Raw genomic sequence first — 27,837 nt, 5'->3', positions numbered from 1 at the left:
GTTGTTCTGGAGCTGCTCCGGCCTATGGTCAGGCCAACTTAGATCCCCTCCATTTCGCCTACCAGCCCCGACTAGGAGTTGAGGATGCCATCGTCTTCCTGCTGAACCGTGTCTATGCCCACCTGGACAAGCCAGCGAGCACTGTGAGGGTCATGTTTTTTGACTTCTCCAGTGCGTTCAACACCATCCGCCCTGCTCTGCTGGGGGAGAAGCTGACAGCGATGCAGGTGGATGCTTCCCTGGTATCATGGATTCTTGATTACCTGACTGGCAGACCATAATACATGTGCTTGCAACACTGTGTGTCTGACAGAGTGATCAGCAGCACTGGGGCTCCACAGTGGACTGTCTTGTCTCCCTTTCTCTTCACCATTTACACCTCGGACTTCAACTACTGCACAGAGTCTTGTCATCTTCAGAAGTTTTCGGATGTCTCTGCCATAGTTGGATGCATCAGCAAGGGAGATGAGGCTGAGTACAGGGCTACAGTAGGAAACTTTGTCACATGGTGTGAGCAGAATTAACTGCAGCTTAATGTGAAAAAGACTAAGGAGCTGGTGGTAGACCTGAGGAGAGCTAAGGTACTGGTGACCCCTGTTTCCATCTGGGGATCAGTGTGGACATGGTGGAGGATTACAAATACCTGGGGATACGAATTGACAATAAACTGGACTGATCAAAGAACACTGAGGTTGTCTACAAGAAGGGTCAGAGCCATCTCTATTTCCTGAGGAGACTGAGGTCCTTTAACAACTGCCGGATGATGCTGAGGATGTTCTACGAGTCTGTGGTATTCAGTGCTATCATGTTTGCTGTTGTGTGCTGGGGCAGCAGGTTGAGGGTGGCAGACACCAACAGAATCAACAAACTCATTCGTAAGGCCAGTGATGTTGTGGGGATGGAACTGGACTCTCACGGTGGTTCTGAAAAGAGGATGCTGTCTAAGTTGCATGCCATCTTGGTCAATGTCTCCCATCCACTACATAATGTACTGGGTGGGCACAGGAGTACATTCAGCCAGAGACTTATTCCACCGAGATGCAGCACTGAGCGTCATAGGAAATCATTCCTGCCTGTGGCCATCAAACTTTACAACTCCTCCCTTGGAGGGTCAGACACCCTGAGCCAATAGGCTGGTCCTGGACTTATTTCATAATTTACTGGCATAATTTACATATTACTATTTAACTATTTATGGTTCTATTACTATTTATTATTTATGGAGCAATTGAAACGAAAACCAATTTCCCCCCGGGATTAATAAAGTATGACTATGACTATGCTTAGATTATGCTGATCTATTAATTAACCATTTGTTTGTTATAGTTCTACAACTTGCATTTTAACAAAATGTGTTTGTGGGTCTAGAGTCAACAGTGTTTCTGGAAAAATTCCGCTATCTTTACCTGATTTGGAAGTTCTATAACTTGAAGCACAAGATTTGTGAACAATTTTTTTCTGGCATGAGCTCTGAATGATTCCAATCTAACTGTAGTTGCAATAGACATTTTATTGCACTTTACAATGTCAGTGGATTTGCTTTTCTGGCTGCAGTGCTGAAGACTATGCTAGAACTACCTGAAATCATCGGTAGTGCTCTCAAGTAAAAAGATATTGACTAATATTTGTGCTGATGCTAATACTACATGGCTTCATTAAAATTCTGGTCAAATATTGATAAAAGTTGAATTCCAGACATGAGAGTGATTGCCCTGTATACAAATAACAATTAATTATAGTGGTCAGTTAGATTCAAACTTGGCTCAGAGGTAGGAAGAAGAGGTAGTGGTTCAAGGTTGTTTCTTGGAATGGAGGCTGGTGACTAGTAGTGTGCTGCAGGGAATGAATTTGGAATCCTTGTTCTTTATTTAAATAAATGATTTAGATGTGAATGCACAATGCTTGATCAGTAAGTTTGCAGATGACACTGACTTACGAAATGTTGATGGTGAAGAAGATTATCATAAATTATAAGAGAAGTGGAGTGAGAAGATAGCAAATATATCTCAAATACAGTTAAGTGTGAGGTAATAAAGTTTAGAAAATCATTGGATTTAGACTATGAAAGGTAGGGCACCAGGAACTAGAAGTACAAGTGAAATTTTTGTAAAGTAGTGTCAGAGGTAGACAGGTGGTAAAAAAGGTGTTAAGCACACTGGCTTTCATCATGGCATTAAACATGGGATTTGAGACTTGTTGCAGTTGTACAAGTCATTGGTGTAGTACTGTGTACTGCATTGGTCACTCTATTGAAGGAAAGATGTCAAATTGGAAAGAGTTCAGAAAAGATGTACGAGGATGTTGCCATGACTTTTGGGCTAGTGTTGGAGAGAAAGGTTGGCCATGCTGTTTTTTTCTTTGGAGGATAGGAAAATAAGGGGCAACCTCGAAGTGTTTAAAATTATGAAAGGCACAGAAAATGTGGATGGGAACAATCTTTTCCAAAGGGTAGGTGAATCTAAAACTAGATCCCATAGGTTTAGGGTGAGAGGGGAAAGGTTTAAAAGGAAACTGAGGAACAACTTTTTCATGCAGATGTTGGTGAATATATGGAATGGGCTATCAGAGAAAGTGGTTAAAGCAAGTACAATAGTATTATTTTAAGAAGCACTGTGATACGTTGTACTTGTATCAAGGGTGATGAACTTAGAGCATGGATCAGTGCATGGAACTACAATGTTGTTGCCGTTACAGCGACAGCTCTAACAAGAGCAGGAATAGCTGCTGGGTGTTCCATGGTTAAGATGTTTCCAAGGGACAGGGAAGGAGGTAAAAGGTGAAGGAATGGCATTGCTAACCAGGGATAATATCACAGCGACAGAAAGGTATGACATGGAGGGATTTTCAGGGAGGATTCCTGGAACAAGATGCGAACAGGCCAACCAGAGGAGAAGCAACACTGGATCTAGTGCAGGTTGAGTACCCTTTACCCGAGATTCCAAAATATGAAAACCTCAGCAATCCAAAATCTTTTTGAGCACTGACATGATGTCACAAATGGAAAATTCTACAAGAAGGCTCCCAGGCAATGCGCAGATCTCTGCATCACAAACTGTTTTGAGAAATGTCCTCGTATAATTAATGAACTGAAGTTAATGAAATTTTTTTTTAAAAACTGTATACAGCGAAAGATAAAGATCTCGATTGTGTATCGTAAGCATTGGAGTGAACTATCTATCTTAATGGTATACTAATCATGAAACAAGCAACGATCTATCACAACAAACTGAAAATTGAAGGCAATTGTGAATATTCAGCAAGCTGGTTTCAGAAATTTAAGAAAAGCATAGCATTAAATTTTCAAAGCGTCTGCTGATCATGAAAATCTAACGCTAAAAAAAGTCAATGATGTTGATTGTAGACTTACAATTAAAAGATACGGTAACCTTTTAATCAAAACATGGCATGGTAGATGGATACTGAAAGCCTGCTGTTTGTTGTTGTTCAACAGCAGATTCAGGTATTCCGCCAATACTGCCATGCTGCTTTGTTCCCCTGCACACATTATATTTTCGTTATATTAATTTTGTGTAATATTTTTTACTGTTCAAAGTTCAACCTGTACTAGGCAATGAACCTGGTCAGTTTTCAGATCATGGAAATGTGGAGGTTGTTCAGGGAAATACACACAAATTGCTGGAGGAACTCGGCAGGCCAGACAGCATCAATGGGAAAAAAAAAAGTACAGTCGACGTTTCGGGCTGAAACATCAACTGTACTTTTTTCCATAGATGCTGTCCGGCCTGTTAAGTTCCTTCAGCATTTTGTGTGCGTTGCTCGGATTTCCAGCATCTGCAGATTTCCTCTTGTTTGTGGTTGTTTAGGGAGCTTTTGCATGGATTTCTGGATAGATGTGTCCCATTGAGGCAGCCAAAGGATGGTAGGGTGAAGCAACCATGATTGACAAGAGAAATGGAACACCTTGTCAAAAGGAAGAAAGAAAGATGCTTAAGGATTAAGAAACAAGGCTGTTAAGATTTAGGAAGGCAGGGCGCTTGAGAGTTATAAGGTAGCCAGTATGGGGCTTGAGAATAAGACCATAAGACATAGGAGCAGAATTAGGCCATCTGGCCCATCTAACATGGCTGATTCTTTTTCCTATCTCCTCCTCAACCCCAGTTCCTGGCCTTCTTACCTGTAACCTTTGATGCCATGTCCAATCAAGAACCTATCAATCTCTGCCTTAAATACAAGGCAACAACCTGGCCTCCACAGCTGCATGTTGCAACAAATTCACTGCCCTTGACTAAAGAAATTTCTCCGCATCTCTGTTTTGAAAGGGCGCCCCTTTATCGTGAGGCTGTGCCCTCTTGTCCTAGACTCCCCTACCATGGGAAACATCCTTTGCACATCTACTCTGTCTAGGCTTTTCAACATTCAAAAGATTTCAAAAGGCAGGAACTGGATACTGATTGTGGATGATCAGCCATGATCACAGTGAATGGCGGTGCTGGCTCGAAGGGCCGAATGGCCTACTCCTGCACTGATTGTCTATTGTTTGTTGTTTCCGTGAGATCCCCCTCATCCTTCTGAATTTCAACAAGTATGGACGTAGAGTCATTAAACGTTCCCCTTTCATTCCTGGGATCTTCCTTGTGAACCTCCTCTGGACCCTCTCCAATGCCAGCACATCTTTTCTAAGATGAGGGGCCCAAAACTGTTCACAATACTCAAGGTGAGGCCTCACCAGTACCTTATAAAGCCTCAGCATTACATCCTTGCTCTTGTATGCTAGACCTCTTTAAGGGTATGCTAACGTGGCATTTGCCTTCCTCACCATTGACGTAACCTGCAGTTAACCTGAACAAGGACTCCCAAGTTGCAGGTTACAACATGACATTGATAGGATGCAGAACTGGGCAAAGAAGTGGCAGATGGAGTTTCACAGGGAAAAGTGAAGTGATGGACTTTGGAAGGTTGAACTTGAAGGTGAACTGCAGGGTTAGTGAGGAGGAGAAGATGGCGGCGTGATGGCAGCGCGCGTGGCCACTTTGGTAGTGATGTCTTATCTGTTAAGTAGGGGACCGTGCACAATTCTGATTTGATGGAGACGGACGTGAGAGTGTGGAGGAACATCTGGAGAAACTTCTGAAATGCTCGCTTCGCTTTCGCTGCCGCTGCTACTGTGTGGTAACTGGAATCTTCGGAGCAGAAGGCCCTGAAATCCTCGGCTTTGCTTGTTTCTGCCGAGGTTGAAGGCGCTCGGCAGAGGATGGCGCTCAGGAGGCTGTATCGGAGGGGCTGGTCGGAGGCTGGAAGTTTTCGGACGGATGGACTCAGTGTCGACTGTGGTCGGTTGCCAGGCATCGGCAAGTTGACGGTGCCTAGAGGTTTATGGCAGGGTGTTTCTCCCTTTTGCCGCCTGCGATCGGGGACTCGGGGACTTTTGAGACTTTTTTTTACCGTACCCATGGTTTGTTCTTCATCAAATTATGGTATTGCTTTGCACTGCTGTAACTATATGTTATTATGTGGTTCTGTCAGAGTTAGTCTTTGGTTTGTCCTGTTTTCTGTGATATCACTCGAGAGAAACGTATCATTTCTTAATGCATGTATGCATTTCTAAATGACAATAAAAGAGGACTGAATGTTCTCATAATCTAATGGCAGGATTCTTTGCAGTCCTGCAGAACAGGGAGATAGTGGAATCCACATCGATTGATCCATGTTCTGCCAGGGATGGTGTTAGAGGCAGATACATTAGGGACATTTACGAGATTTATCTAACCCTTCGTTTCTCTTTTATCACTCAGATGCTGTGGCCTCTCTAGGTCCAACCAAAGGTGTAATTGTTTGTCCTTTACACTTTATGATTGCAATACGCTACTGCGAACTAAAAACGTCAAGTACTGCAGATCTCGATAGTAAGTTGCTCAGTAGCGAAGGAGCTGGACTTAGTACAGAAAGGCATTGGAGATGGTGTGCAGTCTAATAAGTGGTGCAATTGTTTGTCTTCGATATTTTTATTGTGATCTTAAGACTCTGTTGGACATTGTTAACGTAGAATACTGTGAGTCCAATTTACTAGTTCATTGGTGAGACTGATGGCAGGGGAGCTATGTGGCCTTGGTTGTGGCGTGGACTAGGCCCTTGTGCTGTGGGGTTGCCTGTTGCAGCTGCCCAGAGGTGATGTGGCGTGGTGTGACATCCATGGTGAGTTGGGAACTCGTCGCTTCCGTTGGTGCTGCCCTTCAGTGTTTGCTCAGTGAAAGGCAAACTGGACTGCGTTTGTCTGTAGCCGCTGTAGTGTGTTATGATTGGACTGCTGAGTCCTCGTTCCTGCTGACAACATCCCATGCATGATCCATCTGCAGGGTAGGACACTCAGGGACCTGGGCTATATTATTTTTTTGTGTATGACTGTATGTTTACTGCATTCGTAATTATATGTGCTATATGAGCCTTGTGCTGTGTATTGGTACTATGATTTGCACCCTGGCAGAGGAATGCTGTTTCATTTGGCTGTATTCATATATGATTGAATGACAATTAAACTTGAATTTAAATATATGGGAGGGGAGCATTGGAATGATCTTGCAGAAGGTAAAAAGGCTGGCACAGCATTGTGGGCTGAAAGGCCTGTACTGTGCTATACTGTTCTATGTTCATTGGTACATGGAGGGGTAGGGCTTAGTGCAGGGTTCCCAACCCTTTTTTTTATGCCTTTGGCCCCTACTATTAACTGAGAGCTCTGTGGACCTAGACTGCGAACCCCTGGCTTAGAGGAATATGATTTAAATGCAGGAAATTGTGAGTAGCTGTGAGGACAATATGGTCAGCATAGATTGGTTGGGTTGAAGGGCCGGTATTTGTGTTGGATAAGGTTAGGTGTGGACTAATGCTTACACAGTTCAGTAATTCGTCAGATAACACAATAATTCATGCCATGCAAGATGATTTTCAGGTCACATCCCTTCTTCTGGATTGAAAGAGTACAGGGGAGATGACCAGAGAGAAGGGGTAAAGCAAGAGTTGGTATCTAACTGTGGGGTGGTGATAGGCAGATGTAGGAGGGAAGAGTGGAAATAGCTGAGAGGTAATAAGTGAAGGAAAGAGAAGGCTGCTGGTGATGGAATCTGATCGGAAAGGAAGGGGGAACATAGAACCAAATAATGGAGGTGGAGTGGGCAGATTGGAACAATGGGAAGGGAGGATAAAAGAGAAAAAACAACTGATTAGTCTTTAAAAACGCAGACACGAGGGAATCTGCAGATACTGGAAATTCAAGCAACACACACAAAATGCTGATGGAACGCAGCAGGCCAGGCAGCATCTCTAGGAAGAAGCACAGTCAACGTTTTGGGCTGGGACCCTTCGTCAGGACTAACTGAAAGAAGAGATAGTAAGAGATTTGAAAGTGGGAGGAGAAGGGGGAGATCAGAAATGATCAGAGAAGACAGAAGGAGAACCCTCCCGTCCTGTCTTCTATCATTTCTGATATCCCCCTCCCCCTCTCAAATCTCTTACTATCTCTTCTTTAAGTTAGTCCTGACGAAGGGTCCTGCCCCAAAACGTCGACTGTGCTTCTTCCTATAGATGCTGCCTGGCCTGCTGCGTTCCACTCAGCATTTTGATTAGTCTTTGATTGCTTGAGTAAAGAGCCATTTGAGACACAATTAATGGAATAACCTACATTGTATTCCGCCATGATTCAATTACAAACCTGATCGTAAGTGTTTAATGATTAAATATTAGAATTGAAATTGGTTTATTGAAAATATATTTAGAAATATTGAAAAAGTTAGTTTTGCAAACCATCCATACAGCTCATACAAATTATTTTTAAACATATTTAATCATTTAAAGTATATACTAATAATATTTTTTTTTCTTTAGGCATCCGGCTTTAGAAAAGCTCCTTTAGGATCTGCGCAGCGCAAAAAAACTGCTCCAAAACCAGATCTTACTGAAGAGCAAAAGCAAGAAATCAGAGAAGCTTTTGATTTGTTTGACACAGATGGCACAGGAACTATTGATGTAAAAGAAATCAAGGTGCTTTCAAATAATACTAATTATGTTAAATTGTATGGATTGGTTTCAGTTATCAATGGTGTCATTCATTAGAAGGTGTATTTTTTTCATCTATGTGCCTATCTAAGAGTCCTTTTAAATGTCCCTAATGTATTGGCCTCTACTATCACCACCGGCCATGCATTCCAGGTACTTAGTACTTCCTGTGTATTAAAAAAAATCTTATGATATCTCCCCTAAACTTTCTTTTATACATCTTAAAAGGATGTTCTGTGGTATTAACTATTGCTGCCCTGGGAAAGAAGGCTGTGGCTGTCCACTTTGTCTATCCCTTTTTTTAATCTTATACACCTCTGTCAAGTTGCCTCTCATCCCCTGTTGCTGCAAAGAGAAAAGCCTTAGCTCACTCAACCTTTCTCTCATAAGATGTATTCTCTCATCGTGGCAGTATCCTGATAAATCTCTTCTGCACCCACTCTAAAGATTCCACATCCTGGACACAATACTCCCAAGTGTGGTCTAACCAGAGTTTTATAGAGTTGCAACATTACCTCATGGCTCTTGAAACAGGTCTCCCAACTAATAAAAGGCAAGCATCCATATGCCTCCTTGCCACCCTATCAACTTGTGTGGCAACTTTGAGGAATCTATGGAATGTCAATCCCAAGATCCCACTGTTCCTCCATACTGCTAAGAATTCTGCCATTAACCTGGTACTCTGTCTTCAAGTTCAACTTTCCAAACTGTGTCACTTAACACTTTCCAGATTGAACTCCATCTATTACTTCTCACCCTTCAGAATCTGGTAGAGATACTTGCATCATCATTAGCTGCTCATTATGTACTGGAAGACTGGTGGTCAGCTAATGTTGTCCTTTTATTTGAGAAGGGCTGCAAGGGAGGGAGGTTAATGGGAAAGGATTCCAATGACAGAACCCTACGCATTTGGAAAGGCATGGACTTTTGCAAGGTCCTTGGCAAGGTTCCATGTGGTAGGCTGGTCTAGAACATTAGATCACATGGGATCCAGTGTAAACTAGCCAATTGCTTACAAAATTGGATGAGGGGTGGAAATCACAGGATGATAGTGGAGTGTAGTCCTGTAACCAGTGTTGTGGGTCCACTGTTGTTTGTCATCTATTTAACATTTGGGATGAGAATGCAGTTGGAATGTTTAGAATTGGTGATTTAGTAGACAATGGAGGAGGTTATGTGGGATTACAAGAGGATTAAGATCAATTGGGAAAGTGGACCAAGGAATGTTAAATGACATTTAACTTGTTCAACTGTGAAGTGATTTATTTTGCAAAATTAAAGCAGGAGATGGCTTGCACAGGGCCCTTTAGAGGGAGAGAGAGAGAGAGAGAGACCTGGCAGTATAAGCACATAGCTTCCTGAAAGTGGCAACAGAGTTAGACAGCGGTGAAGAGGGCTCACTCCTTTATCATTCAGGGCAATGAGTGCAAGAGTTCGTCATATTACAGTTGTATGAAGCATAGTAATATTGTGTGCAGTCCTGGTCATTTACCTATGGGAAGAATGTTCTTGAGCTGGAAAGGATGCAGAAAAAAAAGTCCTGAATATGTTACCAGCACTGGAGGGCTTGAATTATAAGCAGAGAATGGTTAGGGTGTTTTGTTTTCCTCCCTGGTGTATAGGACGCAGAGGGATGAACATGAGTGACATAGATAAGGCGAATAGTCAAGGTCTTTTTCTTCCCCTGCCACCCCACCCCAGGTTAAGAGAGTATAAAACTAGAGACTATAGCTTTCCAAATGTGAAACTTTAAAAGGTGATTGGAGGGGTAACCTTTTCATACAGAGGGGAGTGTGTATACGGAACAAGCTGTCAGGGGAACTGGTAGAGGTGTATACAGTTACAATATTTAAAATATATTTAGACACATACATAGCAAAGGCTTTGATGGATAAGGTCCAACTCCAGACAAATAGACAACATGATTGGCATAGACAAGTTGGACTCTACAACTCTTTGACTTTATAAGATGCAGACAGCAGAGTTTACTTGGCTTCAGGTATCGGGCAAATAACACATACAAGGCTGAATAAGAGTGCTTAAGAATAATCTAGAATCCTATTGAAATAATCTGGGTTTGACTAGGGAAGTTTATATCAGGAGTTACAAATTTCTTTCCTTGGGATCTAGCACCAATTTGATTTTCCCAATTTACCTCCATATTGAAATCCACCATGACTATTTTAACATTTCTTTCTTTGTACCCAGCATCTGAGTGACTGATTGAGGTCTGTATATAACTCCCATCAGGATCTTTTTACCCTTAGTTTCTTAACTTCACCCACAAGAATTCTACACCTTCTGATCCTATGTCACTGCTTTATAAGGATTTGATTTCACTTTTTATCAACAAAGCCACCCCACCCACCCCTTTGCTCACCTTTCTGTACTCTCAATACAATGTGTATCATTGGGTGTTAAACTTCCAGCTGTGATCCTCTTTCAACAATGAGCTTGTGATACCCACAAGGCCATACTTGCCTATTTTTAACTATGTTACAAGATCATTTAAACATAATACCATCAGTCCTGTATTCACCACCCTCCTTTTCAATTTTGTTTCCATGTTGCCTTAAGTTAAATAAATGATTCCTTTCCATCTTATTCTAATAATGTTCTATCTTCTATCTAATGATGTTCTCTAAACCTTTTTGTGGGAAAAAAAAGTAACATTCCCACTTTTTCATCGGGACGCTTGGCCAATGGTTGTTCAAAGTGGAAATGGAGTACAGTAGATTCCGGTTAATTGGGTCTACCATTTATTTGGGACAACTCGTACAGAACAAAGACTAATTGGAGAAAATAGCTGGAATTCTCTTCGTTTATTTGGGACTCTACACTATTTAATTAGGACAGGAGACTGTTGCCGAACAGGTTGTAAGTACCATCAGTCACTTGCACTGATGTGGTTGTTAGACACTACATCATGTTAGAGTGATCAGTTGTGTGTGTTCGTGTTATGTTATCCATTTGGGCTGATTGATGCCGATTTAAAAGACAGTGATTTGTGATAATCCTGTGTCAGGAAATTTATTGTTAGATTATGACACTACTTTTGCAGGAAGGCAATAATGGCAGTCCATTATCTGCACTAGGTGTCTGAGTTGATTTTGTTCATTTACAGTCAATCAAAAGAAAATGTCAGCAAACACTGGATGAATTTCTCTATATCTATAACAAAGTTGTATTCTACGGTAGTGGTATTGGTAATGTTCCAATTTATTCTGTATTTCATTTAAATACATAATTTGTTACACAGTTAAACATAGTTTCTTTTTTATATACCTTTTCTGATTATTTCCATGAAACTGGCTAATTGGGGCAGCCTGTTAATTGGGCCAGCCTCTTAATTGGGCCAAAATGTACTGGTCCTGATGTGTCCCAATTAACCAGAATTCACAGTATTTGGAATGGAATTAAAAATGTCAAATTCAGTTATTGGGAATGAGCAAGCCCAGTGTCAAAAAAAGGAACAACTTGCACGTTTATCTAATCAAGTAGCTCCAGTTCCATTTGTAGAGAGTAACACTGGTAATATCCATCCTCTCAGAAGTCATAGAACCAAAGTGGAGCGAAGCCATTCCTTGATCTCGAGGGATTGCCTAGGAAAAGAAAATAAAAATGCTATCTGCATCAACAAAAAAAAATGTAGATACCAGATTTACGGAATTACTCATGCAGCAAGATTCTAATTTTAGCATTGTAGATATCAATGCAATTTCCTCTAAGTAGAAAAGTGTGGAATATATATGTTGTAATTATTGTTTTATACTGCTTCTTTTGAGAGTTACCTAAGATTATCTAATTTGGACTGGCATAATTTGTCAGTTGTATTCATACTAATAAAATTATATGTTAACTTTTTAGGTTGCCATGCGTGCTTTGGGGTTTGAACCTAAAAAAGAAGAAATAAGAAAGATGATTTCGGACATAGATAAAGAAGGATCTGGTAGCATCGATTTTAATGACTTTCTAGCAATGATGACTCAGAAAATGGTGAGATGCCATCCAAACCTGTGTAAGATTAAGAATTGTCTCTTTGATATTAATGTCAAAGTATTCACTGATAATAATACCAGTTCATTAATTTTACTTTAGAGTGAAAAAGACTCCAAAGAAGAAATTTTGAAAGCCTTTCGGTTGTTTGATGATGATGGCACAGGAAAGATATCATTCAAAAACCTGAAGAGGGTTGCTAAAGAATTAGGTGAAAATCTGACTGATGAAGAATTGCAGGTGATTATTTTTTTCTTATTGTACTTTCATTATTTAAGAGCTTAACTTTTTTGCTTTCCAATTCTCGTTTATATGGTGTTTATGAGTGACTTAATCGAAAAGCAGTTTTCTTATGTGCCTTAGAGACACAGAAACAGGCCTTTCAACCCATTTATTCTGTGCCGAACCATCAATTGGCTCAGTCCCATCGAGCTGCATCTGGACCACAGCCCTCCATATTCCCCTCATCAATGTACCTATCCATATTTCTCTTAAATGTTGAAATCGACTACTTGTGCTGGCAGCTCGTTCCATGCTCTCACCACCCTCAGAGTGAAGAAGTTCCCTCTCATATTCCCCTAAACATTTCACCTTTCACCCTTGACCCATGACCTCTAGATGTCATCTCACCCAATCTTAGTGGGAAAGGCTTGTATTCATTTACCCTATCTATACCCCTCATAATTTTGTATCAAATCTCCTCTCAATCTTCTGTGTTCTAGGGAATGAAGTCCTAACCTGTTCAACCTTTCCCTACAACTCTTGTCCTCAAGACCCAGCAGCATCCTTGTAAATATTCTCTGCATCCTTTCAATCTTACTACCATATTTCCAAAACTGCACGTAATACTCTAAATTAGACCTCACCACCATCTTATACAATTTCTACAGTACATGCCAACTCCTGTACTCAATAAACATACATCAAAGTTGCTGGTGAACGCAGCAGGCCAAGCAGCATCTATAGGAAGAGGTGCAGTCGACGTTTCAGGCCGAGACCCTTCGTCAGGACTAACTGAAGGAAGAGTGAGTAAGGGATTTGAAAGTTGGAGGGGGAGGGGGAGATGCAAAATGATAGGAGAAGACAGGAGGGGGAGGGATAGAGCCAAGAGCTGGACAGGTGATAGGCAAAAGGGGATACGAGAGGATCATGGGACAGGAGGTCCGGGAAGAAAGACAAGGGGGGGGCGGGGTTGACCCAGAGGATGGGCAAGAGGTATATTCAGAGGGAGAAAAAGGAGAGTGAGAGAAAGAATGTGTGCATAAAAATGAGTAACAGATGGGGTACGAGGGGGAGGTGGGGCCTTAGCGGAAGTTAGAGAAGTCGATGTTCATGCCATCAGGTTGGAGGCTACCCAGACGGAATATAAGGTGTTGTTCCTCCAACCTGAGTGTTGCTTCATCTTTACAGTAGAGGAGGCCGTGGATAGACATGTCAGAATGGGAATGGGATGTGGAATTAAAATATGTGGCCACTGGGAGATCCTGCTTTCTCTGGCGGACAGAGCGTAGATGTTCAGCAAAGCGGTCTCGCAGTCTGCGTCGGGTCTCACCAATATATAAAAGGTGAGGCATCGCTTCACCTGTGAGTCGACTGGGGTGATATACTGCGTCCGGTGCTCCCGATGTGGCCTTTTATATATTAGCGAGACCTGACGCAGACTGGGAGACCGCTTTGCTGAACATTTACGCTCTGTCCGCCAGAGAAAGCAGGATCTCCCAGTGGCCACACATTTTAATTCCACATCCCATTCCCATTCTGACATGTCTATCCACGGCCTCCTCTACTGTAAAGATGAAGCCACACTCAGGTTGGAGGAACAACACCTTATATTCCGTCTGGGTAGCCTCCAACCTGATGGCATGAACATCGACTTCTCTAACTTCCACTAAGGCCCCACTTCCCCCTCGTACCCCATCTGTTACTCATTTTTATGCACACATTCTTTCTCTCACTCTCCTTTTTCTCCCTCTGAATATACCTCTTGCCCATCCTCTGGGTCAACCCCGCCCCCCCCCTTGTCTTTCTTCCCGGACCTCCTGTCCCATGATCCTCTCGTATCCCCTTTTGCCTATCACCTGTCCAGCTCTCGGCTCTATCCCTCCCCCTCCTGTCTTCTCCTATCATTTTGCATCTCCCCCTCCCCCTCCAACTTTCAAATCCCTTACTCACTCTTCCTTCAGTTAGTGCTGACGAGGGTCTCGGCCTGAAACGTCGACTGCACCTCTTTCTATAGATGCTGCTTGGCCTGCTGCGTTCACCAGAAACTTTGATGTAGGTTGCTTGAATTTCCAGCATCTGCAGAATTCCTGTTGTTTCCTGTACTCAATACATTGATTTACGAAGGCTAATGTGCTAAAGCTTTCCTTACAACCCTACCTGTGATGCCATTTTCAAGGAATTGTGGATCTGCATTCCCAGACCCCTCTGTGAGACTCCATAAGATTGGTTAGACATAACTTGCCACGCACAAAGCCATGTTGGTTAGTCTCTGTCTATCATAAATACAATCTTTTAGAATACCTTCCAATAACTTTCCCACTACTGATGTCAGGCTCCCCAGCCTGTAATTTTATGGCTTATTCTTAGAACCTTTATTAAACAACTGAACAATAATAGTTATTCTCCAATCCTCTGGCACCATACTCGTGGCTAAGGACATTTTAAAATCTCTGCTAGAGCCCCTGCAATTTTTACACTAGCCTCCCACAGGGTCTGAGGGAATACCTGGTCAGGCCCTGGGGATTTATCCACCGTAATTTGCTTCAAAACAGCAAACACTTCCTCCTCTGTAATCTGTATAGGGACCATGACCTCACTGCTGCATTTCTTCACATCTGTAAGACTCTGTGTCTGTTCCCCAAGTAAATACAGATGCAATAATTCCATTAAAGATCTCCCCCATCTCTTTTGGCTTCACACATAGATTACCAGTCCGATCTTCTAGAGGACCAATTTTGTCTGTTGCTATCCTTTTGCTCTTAAAATATCTGTAGAAGCCCTTAGAATTCTCCTTCACCTTAACTACTAGAGCAACCTTGTGTCATCTTTTACTCCTGATTTTCTTCTGAATGTTCTCTTGCATTTCTCATACTCCTCAAAACAGTCTCCAAGGAGCTGCAGCTTGGTGCACTTTGTGCAGATGTAGTTATCAGGGAGACTGGAGATCTCCCTAAGTTCCCTCATTTCACACAAAGAACATACCACAAACTCTGGACCCATTCTCGTCACACTAGCTATGTACTAGTAGAAGAAGAAACTTAGTGGAAACTTATTTAGAGCCTCTCTGCTTGTCGAAACCTGTTGAACCAAAACTGGACCACTCTAAGACTGCCTTAAACTTAGATCACTTTTAAAAAAAAATAGACTCCATTTAAACAATGGCTTGATTTTAAAATTCTCAAACTTGTTTTCAAAGCCCTCTCTCGCTTCATCCCTCATTATTACTATCACCACTACTCAACCTTCAAGATATTCAAGACATTTCCAACTTGGGCCTTTGAGGATGTCAAAGTTTAATTGAAAATTGCATTTTAAATTTTAATTATGATGACATTATCCACCTTGTATTGCTGTTTTTCTTAGAGGTAAAGTCTCTGGTTTGGGGAGGTGCTGTTGGACTTTCCTAGGCAAATGTATGCACTGTGTTTTGGTATATTCATTGTAATCATAGTGCCATGATGGTGGAGGGAATGTATGTTTAGAGTGGTGGATGGTTGTCAATCAGCAGGACTGATTTGTCCTGAATTGGTTCAAGTGTCTTGGGCATGTTTGAAGCTGCAATCATCAAGGTACTGGCATATATTCCATCATAGCCCATAATTCTAAATTTAATATTACTGAAAATGGGAATAAGTGGTGGCCATGTAAGCCCCTCAAGCCTATTGTGCCATTTTTTAAGACCAGTGGTTGATCTGATTAATGTTCTCAACTTTTGTTGTCACCACCCTAAATCCTTGGTTTCACTGTTGTCCCCATATAGCATCTCTTTTATGCCAACATTTTCTTAGATTTTTCTACTTTTGTAATGCTCTCTGCTTTGCATTTTTTCCTCTTCCTCTCTTAGAAATTGTTTCTCTGCCTTGTGTCCGTCTTCCTCCCTAATTAGCTTTTCTCAGTTTCTCTTCTCCACTTATCCACTTATGTCAATATTTCTCTCCTTTCCACTTTCCCTTTCTATCCTTAATATTTTTCATTCTCCTCTTCAGTTTTTCTTTCATCTCCCCTTCTAAATAAACTTTTCCTCTCTTCTAAGTAAACACATTGATTTAGTTTGGGTAACAATTTTCATTTTGTGGTTGAAAATCAGTAAAACTGCAGACACTAGAAATCTTAAATAAAAATGCTAGAAACACTCACAGAAGAAACAGCATCTGTCAAAATAAAAGAAAATTGTGTTCCAGGTTGAAGATGCTTGTGTCAGAATAGTGAAATTGAGAAAATAAGTTCATTTTATGTTTTAGTGAGGGTTGAGAATTGACGATACAACAATAGGAGTATCTCTGATAGGCTGAGGCCAGAGCTTCTTGGATGATTTCAATGTTTAAACAATTATGTGATTAATAAGATTAATGAGGACAAGATAGAAAGAGGGGAAACAGAAGGACATGTTAACAGTTACAAAATCCAGAGCTGCTGCTGAACTTGAAACCAAAAGGAGAGAGCTAGAATTGTTCATGGATAGAGAAAATCTGAGGTTGTATTATAGATGCTTACCTTGCAGTAGAATTGTTAAATTCAGCGTTGAGTCCCAGAATCTGCATGATGCTCAGAAAGAAATTAGACCATAAGACATAGGAGCAGAATTAGGCCATCTGGCCCATCGAATCTGCTCTGCTATTCAATCATAACTGATCCTTTTTTCTATCTCCTCCTCAACCCCAGTTCCTGACCTTTTCCCCATAACCTTTGATGCTATGTCCAGTCAAGAATCTACCAATCTCTGCCTTAAATACACCCAATGACCTGACCTCCACAGCTCATGTGGCAACAAATTCCAGAAATTCACCACCCTTTGGCTAAAGAAATTTCTCTACATCTCTGTTTTAAAAGGACACTCTTCTATCCTGAGGCTGTGCCCTCTTGTCCTAGACTCTCCCACCATGGGAAACATTCTTTCCACATCTACTCGGTCTAGGCCTTTCAACATTCAAAATGCTTCCTTGTTCCCGTATCAAATGTTCCTCGTATGACGACCCTTTCATTCCTGGAATCATCCTTGTGAACCACCTCTGGACCCTCTCCAATGCCAGTACATCTTTTCTAAGATGATAGGCACAAAATTAAGATGCTGTTCCACAAACCTGCATTGGTCCTTGTTGGAACAGTATATGAGACCTCAGATAATGCAGGTGTCAACTGCAAGAGATACAATGCCTGCTGTTTTACTCTGTCCCTTTTCATCATTCAGAGACCCAAACAGAACTTCTGAAATGAAGCAGTCTAATGTATTGCAGTCAGTGCTTAGAGTGTGGTCTACTCCACAATGGCAAAAACAAAGGTAGATTGGGTAATTGCTTACTCTAGTTGGCTTGTCACTATATTTTCTCCATTCCGATCCTCCGAACTCCATATCAGTGACTCTTGTACTGTCTTAACACAGCCCAACATAAGCCTGACAACACATGTACCCTATGTCTAGTTTTTCCACAGTTCTTGAGAGTCTATGAAATTTAACAAATTCATTTAATTTGTTTTTTTGGTTTCTATTGTAACTGATTGGTTCTGCTGTAAGGTTATTCATTTGCAATACTAACTCTGCATAGACACTGCCTAATCATCAGGGCATTTCTAGCATTTTCCTTTTGGTTTCCAGTTTAGCCACTGTCCTGGTCTTCACTCTACAAGTCCCTTTGTTTGATTCTCCTCTCTCACAGCCCTCATTAAATTGTTAACCAGCCAGCCCTGTAAGTATTGGAATCACTTGGGAAACCACGACCTACGGATTCTCAGATTGTCCCACCCAAACATTCTCGTCCCACCACAACCCCTGCTCTCTCCCCCCCGCACTCCCAACACAATAACTTAATTTGTTTTTTTTTCAGTTTTCCAGTTTGGATGATCTGTCTTTGGCCTGGACGTTCTTTTTCTCTCTTTCTCTTTCCACTGATGTTACCTTACTGGAGTATTTCCAGTATTATCTGTTGTTAATCCCATTATCATTTTCTCCCTGTTTCTCTTTTAGCATGCTTTTTTAAAGCCCTCTTTTTTTTCTTTCTTGTTTTTCACTTTATTTCACTTTTGCTTTGATACTTTTTATGTTTTTTTTTAAAAATTAGGTTATTTAGAAAATATAATCAATGAATTTTCTGAGTGGCTTCCATTTTTTTAGGTCAAGGTCTACTGCTCCTACTATTGCATTAGGTGGCGATATTTACTTTCTTAAACTCTGTTTCAGTTACAGCCACCCCTCACTCCCACCTGCCTCAAACAAACTCTCCATTCCACACCCCAACTCCCCAACCAATGCTGTAGTGAGCAACCAATAAGCTAAAGTTCACTACTTGGGGCTTTGTGGTTGACAAAGCCACATCCTGCCATTTCATGTACAATGTACCAACTTGCAATGCTGTAATTACACATTGGCCTTGTGCTTTATACTCATTCCTTGTAATTATTTTTGTACTGCAGAAGTAGAGAATAGTACAGTAAAGAGAAAAGATGTTAGCTTCATTGAATGTGCACTGGCTCTTATGAAGAGCAATTTAGTTAATTCCACATGCAGCTCTTTTTTTCTATTCTCTGTCAATATTTTCCTCTGCTGTATAGTCTGCAAAACTTCACTACTTTTTCTCTAAAATATAGTACCCAAAATTTGGCGGCATACTCTAGCCAGAGATAATCTTTGCCTGGAAAAATGGAGTGAATTTCAGAGGCAGGATACATCATGTTGACAACGCTATGTAGTAGAATGACAGTACCAAAGTGAAGGGGCAGGGTGGGAGGTTGAATCACTAGGCCCTAGTGGTGTTTAATATCCTTAGCTTTTGTCTTCTATACCTTTTATACATTCCAGCATCCAATGTCCATAACTGCTTTGTTAATCTATTTTGCCATGTTTGAAGATTTATGTACAGATTCTTAAGTCCTCTTTCAACAGCTTAGTTAATTGGAATTTGTCATGTGTGAAACTGAAGGGTTCTTTGAACACAATCTCACAGTAGTGGAAGTGAGTTACTGAGGAAAATGAGTGAATTCACTGTCATCAGGATGAAAGTTGTCAGCAATGAATGTATTAACAAAGAACTATGACCTGACAAATCAGTTTCCAGCTCTGAAATATTGTAGTAGTTCATGCAGAGCATGTCAACCATAAAAGAAAGGCTAGCATTTCTACAGCACTTTTCATGACATGATTGAAAATGGACTTAATCCTATGCCTGGCATTCTATCCATGGAAATATCTGTGTCAGTTTTGGCAGGCACCGTAATTTCATTATCCTCATAGAGATGAAATAATTTTGTAGTACCACACTATAAATGTGATTGATTCTGTTTTTGATAAAGTAGGAGCAGTTTTGTATAAAGGTGTGCAAAGGTACAGTAGTGCTATAGAATAGAAATGGTATACTGTAAGCAGAGCCAAAATGATCTTCAGCCAATATTAGATTGAATTTTTCTACACTCTGAAGTAAATGTAATGAACAACTAATAGGAAAATGAGATTAATACACTACACTTTCATCCTTGACGATGGAATGAGAAAACGAGGCTAAAATATTTCCTGCCTTTTCATTCCAAGTACAGAGTGGATGTTGAACACTACCTCTTCCTGATGTCTACACCAATAAAATATTCAACTAATTTTTGTCAGCCCATGAGATGTCAAGTATGGAAAGGTTATAGGACAAGAAAACATCTTGTGTACTATCACAACTCCAGATGAGCTATTTTAATACTGTGACAACACTGACATCCATCTCAGGAATTTGTCTAGTCATGTTTTGTTAACAAAAAGCCAAACAAATTAATTATACCTAATCGCTGTCCATTAGCTTACTTGCAACTAAAATGATGAAAGGTGTTTCAACCGTGATTTCAAGTAGCATTCACTCTCTGATAATGTACTTATTTTGGCTGTTTGCATTCAGCCACCCATTTCCTTACTTTGGACAAAAAGCCAAATTAGATATTTAGGAGTAACTGCCTTTGACAACAGTGTGTATCAGGTAGATAGTTGAGATGTAAAATGTAGGCGTGAGATTTTGGGGAAACCCTCCATTGATTGGTGTCATAGCTAACACACAGAAAGAGGAGAAGATGATTGTGTTTGTTGAAAGCCAATTATCTCATTTCCAGGAGCTTTGCAAGATAGAGGTTGACTCCTTTCCATTGCCTCATTTGTGATCCTTCTGCCACCATAAGGTTAGAACTAGGGAAATCTGTTATTGATTACTACACTCAGTTCCATTCATAATTTCATACTTCTGGATTGTACTACAATTTTTCAGAGCTGGATACTAATTTGTCATTTCAGTGTTCTTTAGATATGTATGCATTGATGCCAACTTTCATGACTTTAACAGTGATTCACTTTTCCTTCAGTAATTCTCTTCCATTACTAGATGTAGGTTTTAAAAATACCTTCAGTTCCACACACAATAAATCCCAAATAAGCACAAGACTACAAAAGGACGACAAACCTTTGAAGGTGGCAAGACAGATTAGCAAAGTAATTAAGAAATGATATGAGGTGCTGAACTTTACCAAGTCATAGCAAATAAAAGCAAAGAATATTAAATACTAGGCCTAGAAATTCACTGCCATCAATAAAGTCATTTCTGATGTATAGTAGTGTCAGTATGTTGTATCCTGCCTCTGAAATTTATTCAATTTTTCATAATAATGTATTCCCTTTGCAAGCTTGAACAGATAAATAGCAAGTATGATTTATCAGGGAATGTTTATCTGCAACAAATGTCAAAGAGTCCTACAGCATAGAATTGGGCTTTTTAGCTTATCAAGTCTATGCTGACCATCAATCAGCCATAAATCCTGCATTGGTCCCATTTAAAAACAAAAAGTTTCCTTATTCTTATTAGATTCCGCTAGCTTCTACCATTGACCTACATATTAGAGATTAATTTATAATGGCCAATTGTCCTATCAATATGTATGTCTTTGGGATGTTGAAGGAAAGCAAAGCACCCGGAGGGAATGGTTGAGATCGTTAGCTCCTCACAGACAACACCCAAGGTCAGAATTGAATTTGGGTATCTGGTACTGTGAGGTAGTGGCTTTACTAATTGTGCCACTATGCCACTCTACCTCCTCTTGACATTCTAAGTGTGTCCAAAGCCATTAATATTGTGATGGTCATAATGGACTAAAGACATATGATACTCTGGCTACAGACACTGAGAAAAAACTGCATAAGTTTGAATTATGAAAGCATATGTACATGATCCTCTGCTTACACAGTTTTGTTCCAATGAGTGGAATAGAACACAGTTTCTAAAGTGATAGTACTATGGAAAACTTTATTGTTGAGTAGGGACTAGCTATCAAGGATACATTTTTTTTTTGGGTATTCCTTGTTAAGATGCTTGTCTCCTGGCTCTCCAAACACTTCCCACCTTACAACCTGAAACCACCTTCCCACCTTCCTTCAACTCGTCCTTGAAATAAATTGGAGTTTGAGGAATAGTCATAGAAGTCATAGTCATACGTTATTGATCCCGGGGGAAATTGGTTTTCATTACAGTTGCACCATAAAAAATAAATAGTAATAGAACCATAAATAGTTAAATAGTAATATGTAAATTATGTCAGTAAATTATGAAATAAGTCCAGGACCAGCCTATTGGCTCAGGGTGTCTGACCCTCCAAGGGAGGAGTTGTAAAGTTTGACGGCCACGGGTAGAAATGACTTCCTATGACGCTCTGTGTTGCATCTCGGTGGAATGAGTCTCTGGCTGAATGTACTCCTGTGCCCACCCAGTACATTATGTAGTGGATGGGAGACATTGACCAAGATGGCATGCAACTTAGACAGCATCCTCTTTTCAGACACCACCATGAGAGAGTCCAGTTCCATCCCCACAACATCACTGGCCTTACGAATGAGTTTGTTAATTCTGTTGGTGTCTGTTACCCTCAACCTGCTGCCCCAGCACACAACAGCAAACATGATAGCACTGGCCACCACAGACTCGTAGCACATCCTCAGCATCATCCGGCAGATGTTAAAGGACCTCAGTCTTCGCAGGAAATAGAGATGGCTCTGACCCTTCTTGTAGACAACCTCAGTGTTCTTTGACCAGTCCAGTTTATTGTCAATTTGTATCCCCAGGTATTTGTAATCCTCCACCATGTCCACACTGACCCCCTGAATGGAAACAGGGGTCACCAGTACCTTAGCTCTCCTCAGGTCTACCACCAGCTCCTTAGTCTTTTTCACATTAAGCTGCAGATAATTCTGCTCACACCATGTGACAAAGTTTCCTACCGTAGCCCTGTACTCAGCCTCATCTCCCTTGCTGATGCATCCAACTATGGCAGAGTCATCCAAAAACTTCTGAAGATGACAAGACTCTGTGCAGTAGTTGAAGTCCGAGGTGTAAATGGTGAAGAGAAAGGGAGACACGACAGTCCACTGTGGAGCCCCAGTGCTGCTGATCACTCTGTTGGACAGACAGTGTTGCAAGCACATGTACTGTGGTCTGCCAGTCAGGTAATCAAGAATCCATGACACCAGGAAAGCATCCACCTACATCGCTGTCAGCTTCTCCCCCAGCAGAGCAGGGTGGATGGTGTTGAACGCACTGGAGAAGTCAAAAAACATGACCCTCACAGTGCTCGTTGGCTTGTCCAGGTGGGTGTAGACACGGTTCAGCAGGTAGACGATGGCATCCTCAACTCCTAGTCGGGGCTGGTAGGCGAACTGGAGGGGATCTAAGTGTGGCCTGACCATAGGCCGGAGCAGCTCCAGAACAAGTCTCTCCAGAGTCTTCATGATGTGGGAAGCATAATGAACAAAGGTTAATTAAATTTTATGTAATAATTGATAAGCATGGACAGATGAAAGTAGATGTACATTACTGGATAGAAGCCAATCTTACTATGAGCAAAGAGAAACAATCCAAGTGAGTTGGAAAGAAAGGCTGAACTATTTAAAAAAAAATCTTCAGAAAGGATTGATTCTGGTATGAGTTGCAAGAAAAAGTACATCTTTTTGTAAATGCGTAGAAATATAAGTGAATAAGTAGAGGCAAATGAAATACTTATGACTAATAAAACAAAAGAGAAAATGAAAAAGGATGAGACATTTAGAAGACTCATTATATTTAACCAGGTGAACTATTCCATGCCTTAAAAAATTGAAAGTACAACAGTACATGTTAAAGACTTTGGGCAAATAGATAAATATTGTCACTTCTAATTTACTTTCCTGTTTTTTTTTGTGATCCTGCTGGCCAATCTAACATTATTCTCTTTCTGCACTTGATTTGATTCCAGTTAATACATTTTAATTCATCTTTTTGACCCTCTTTCTGTTTTTTAATCCTCAAATTTCATTAGTCAAGAAAATGTTTTATTCATCCCATTATTCCCCTGGTCTCCAGATACCTCTATACTTACAGCAAATGGAAGTACAAAAATACTGAGTTTAAAGGTATAGAGAAGTGATTGATTAATGCCAAATGCTGTGAAGTCAACTGTCCCTAAAATAACTAATCTATTGTAAGCAAACCGCTGGCTTTCATAGTGTGGGTTTGCAAGTGTACATGCATAATGTGTTTTATTTGTGTTTGTGTGCAGATATGTACGTACTACTCTGATAGATTTTCTAAATTTAGATTTTTAGTCAATATGCATGAAGTACTGTTCCAAATGTTTAAAAGATTTTTTTTATTTTTCATAAACAGGAAATGATAGATGAAGCTGACCGTGATGGTGATGGTGAGATAAATGAACAGGAATTTTTGCGGATTATGAAAAAGACAAGCCTCTATTAATTTCTATGATATTGTCTACTGTCCTTAAGTAGTACTAGTTGTGAATTATGTTTATTTAATAAAGAAGAAAAGCCATTGAAGTTTGATATATTTGATATATTTGTGTTTGGTATGATTTATTTAATATAAATCCTAAAAATATCAATTCTAAACAATTGATGCATATTAGCCTTGCATGCACTCAATTGAAACACGATTGTTTTTGTGTATGAGCACTTTATCCCTAGGAGGTATGTAATTTTGTTACTTTCATATTCTGACCATACAAATTATGAATTTTTATTTGTGCATATTTGAAATCACTTGTTTTTCAGTAGTATGTTTACAGCTGTTTCTACTTAAGTAGCTATTATTACTCTGAGAGTTGAGTCCAATATTTCTTTACTAAATCACTTACATGTCCCATACTCAGTATTTTCTCTAAAATACTTGGCAATTTTGGAAGAGTTTTTTAAACTATTTTTAGTTTTAACATTTGAATATTGAAGAGTAATAAACTTCTGTGAGAGGTGTTTTTGGGGTAAACAGACAGCAATGTCAAATTACTTGCAATTACTAATAAAATGATATGTTCATTGCATCAGATAAGATTTCAAAGGATTTAACTTAGATACTTTGGTGTGGTCTTGTTTACTTAAAAACTGAATAAGATGAAATTCAGCTTTTTTCACAGGCAAACTAAGGTTGCTGCAAAATGGAAAGGCATAACACTTTAGGCAGTCATGCCAAAAATCGTTAAAGCAATTAAGTACCTCAGCATCAGTTCTGCTCACTGTTATTTCCAAAATTTGACCAGTAGTACCAATTGTGATTGTTACTATTTAGAAAATATTCCCAGTGTTGTCAACAGCAAAACCTGTTTAAAGTCTCTTTTCAGACTTGCATCAAACTGGCAGAGAACATAAAAACGGACTGTAAAAGCTTTTATAGATACGTAAAAAGGAAAAGACTGGTAAAGACAAATGTAGGTCCCCTGCAGACAGAAACAGGTGAATTGATTATGGGGAGCAAGGACATGGCAGACCAATTGAATAATTACTTTGGTTCTGTCTTCACTAAGGAGGACGTAAATAATCTTCCAGAAATAGTAAGGGACAGAGGGTCCAGTGAGATGGAGGAACTGAGTGAAATACATGTTAGTAGGGAAGTGGTGTTGGGTAAATTAAAGGGGATGAAGGCACATAAATCCCCAGGGCCAGATGGTCTGCATCCTAGAGTGCTTAAGGAAGTAGCCCAAGAAATAGTGGATGCATTAGTGATAATTTTTCAAAACTCGTTAGATTCTGGACTAGTTCCTGAGGATTGGAGGGTGGCTAATGTAACCCCACTTTTTAAAAAAGGAGGGAGAGAGAAACCGGGGAATTATAGACCGGTTAGCCTAACGTCGGTGGTGGGGAAACTGCTGGAGTCAGTTATCAAGGATGTGATAACAGCACATTTGGAAAGCGGTGAAATGATCGGACAAAGTCAGCATGGATTTGTGAAAGGAAAATCATGTCTGACGAATCTCATAGAATTTTTTGAGGATGTAACTAGTAGAGTGGATAGGGGAGAACCAGTGGATGTGGTATATTTGGATTTTCAAAAGGCTTTTGACAAGGTCCCACACAGGAGATTAGTGTGCAAACTTAAAGCACACGGTATTGGGGGTAAGGTATTGGTGTGGATGGAGAATTGGTTAGCAGACAGGAAGCAAAGAGTGGGAATAAACGGGACCTTTTCAGAATGGCAGGCGGTGACTAGTGGGGTACCGCAAGGCTCAGTGCTGGGACCCCAGTTGTTTACAATATATATTAATGACTTGGATGAGGGAATTAAATGCAGCATCTCCAAGTTTGCAGATGACACGAAGCTGGGTGGCAGTGTTAGCAGTGAGGAGGATGCTAAGAGGATTCAGGGTGACTTGGATAGGTTGGGTGAGTGGGCAAACTCATGGCAGATGCAATTTAATGTGGATAAATGTGAAGTTATCCACTTTGGTGGCAAAAATAGGAAAACAGATTATTATCTGAATGGTGGCCGATTAGGAAAAGGGGAGGTGCAACGAGACCTGGGTGTCATTATACACCAGTCATTGAAAGTGGGCATGCAGGTACAGCAGGCGGTGAAAAAGGCGAATGGTATGCTGGCATTTATAGCGAGAGGATTCGAGTACAGGAGCAGGGAGGTACTACTGCAGTTGTACAAGGCCTTGGTGAGACCACACCTGGAGTATTGTGTGCAGTTTTGGTCCCCTAATCTGAGGAAAGACATCTTTGCCATAGAGGGAGTACAAAGAAGGTTCACCAGATTGATTCCTGGAATGGCAGGACTTTCATATGAAGAAAGACTGGATGAACTGGGCTTGTACTCGTTGGAATTTAGAAGATTGAGGGGGGATCTGATTGAAACGTATAAGATCCTAAAGGGATTGGACAGGCTAGATGCAGGAAGATTGTTCCCGATGTTGGGGAAGTCCAGAATGAGGGGTCACAGTTTGAGGATAGAGGGGAAGCCTTTTAGGACTGAGATTAGGAAAAACTTCTTCACACAGAGTGGTGAATCTGTGGAATTCTCTGCCACAGCAAACTGTTGAGGCCAGTTCATTGGCTAAGTTTAAGAGGGAGTTAGATATGGCCCTTGTGGCTACAGGGGTCAGGGGGTATGGAGGGAAGGCTGGGGCGGGGTTCTGAGTTGGATGATCAGCCATGATCATAATAAATGGCGGTGCAGGCTCGAAGGGCCGAATGACCTACTCCTGCACCTATTTTCTATGTTTCTATGTTTCATTATGGCCTGGTATGGAAACACCAAAGCCCTTGAATGGAAAAGCCTACAAAAATTAATGGATACAACCCAGTCCATCATGAGTAAATCCTCCGTAGAACTGAGCACATCTACAAGGAGCGCTGTCGCAGGAAAGAAGTATCCATAATCAAGGACCTCCACCAACCAGGCTATTCTCTCTTCTCACTGCTCCCATAGCCTCAGGACCCACAACACCAGGTTCAGGAGCACTTATTACCTCTCAGCCATCAGGTTCTTGACCAGAGGGGATAACTTCACTTGCCCCATCACTGAAATATTTCCACAACCTATGCACTCACTTTCAAGGACTCTTCATCTCATGTTCTCAATATTGTTTGTTTATTTTATTCTTTTTCGTTCTTTTCTATTTGCACAGTTTGTCGCCTTTGCATATTGGTTTTGTTGGGTGCACTCTTTCAATGATTTTTATTGCATTTCTTGGATTTACTGTGATGCCCACTAGAAAACAAATCTTAGGGTTGTATATGGTTGCATATATTTACTTTGAAAATATATTTACTTGCTACTTTGGACTTTGTGCTATGTAAAGTGGAGCTCCCAAGTCTAAAATTAAATTATTGTTGCAGGTACCAACGTACAGTGAAAAGCTGTTTTACGTGCCATCCATACAGATCATTTCATCACTTCAGTGCATTGAGGCAGTTGAGGGGAAAAGTTTAAAAAATAATGTAGAATGAAGTATTAGTTACAGAGAAAGTGCAGTGCAGGCAGATGATGCCAAGGTAGATCGAGTATGGGTCCTAGCTATGCCTGCCTTTTTGTTGGGTTTGTGGGACAATCTATGTTCCGTGCCTATTCTGGTATCTGTCCCCCACTTTTCCTTCGCTACATCGACGACTGCATTGGCGCTGCTTCCTGCACGCATGCAGAACCCGTTGACTTTATTAACTTTGCCTCCAACTTTCACCCTGCCCTCAAGTTTACCTGGTCCATTTCCGACACCTCCCTCCCCTTTCTAGATCTTTCTGTCTCTGTCTCTGGAGACAGCTTATCCACTGATGTCTACTATAAGCCTACTGACTCTCACAGCTATCTGGACTATTCCTCTTCTCACCCTGTCTCTTGCAAA

At 40.7% G+C, this 27,837-nt stretch overlaps 1 protein-coding gene across 1 annotated transcript in view; it reads left to right on the top strand.

The window, feature by feature from the left end:
• cetn4 (centrin 4) overlaps positions 1–24,534 on the top strand; it is a 30,489-nt gene extending 5,955 nt beyond the window's left edge. Inside the window, exons 2-5 of the mRNA XM_063045063.1 lie at positions 7,837–7,992; positions 11,875–12,003; positions 12,106–12,243; positions 23,871–24,534. Of these exons, the coding sequence (XP_062901133.1) occupies positions 7,837–7,992; positions 11,875–12,003; positions 12,106–12,243; positions 23,871–23,960 (513 nt within the window). The 3' untranslated portion in view covers positions 23,961–24,534. The remainder of the gene's footprint in view (positions 1–7,836; positions 7,993–11,874; positions 12,004–12,105; positions 12,244–23,870) is intronic.
• The last annotated feature ends 3,303 nt before the right edge of the window (positions 24,535–27,837 follow it).

The sequence above is a fragment of the Mobula hypostoma genome, chromosome 4 (assembly GCF_963921235.1).
Source record: "Mobula hypostoma chromosome 4, sMobHyp1.1, whole genome shotgun sequence".
Taxonomy (NCBI): domain Eukaryota; kingdom Metazoa; phylum Chordata; class Chondrichthyes; order Myliobatiformes; family Myliobatidae; genus Mobula; species Mobula hypostoma.
The sequence above is the reverse complement of the archived record's forward strand: the minus strand, read 5'-3'. Positions and strand labels throughout refer to the sequence as shown.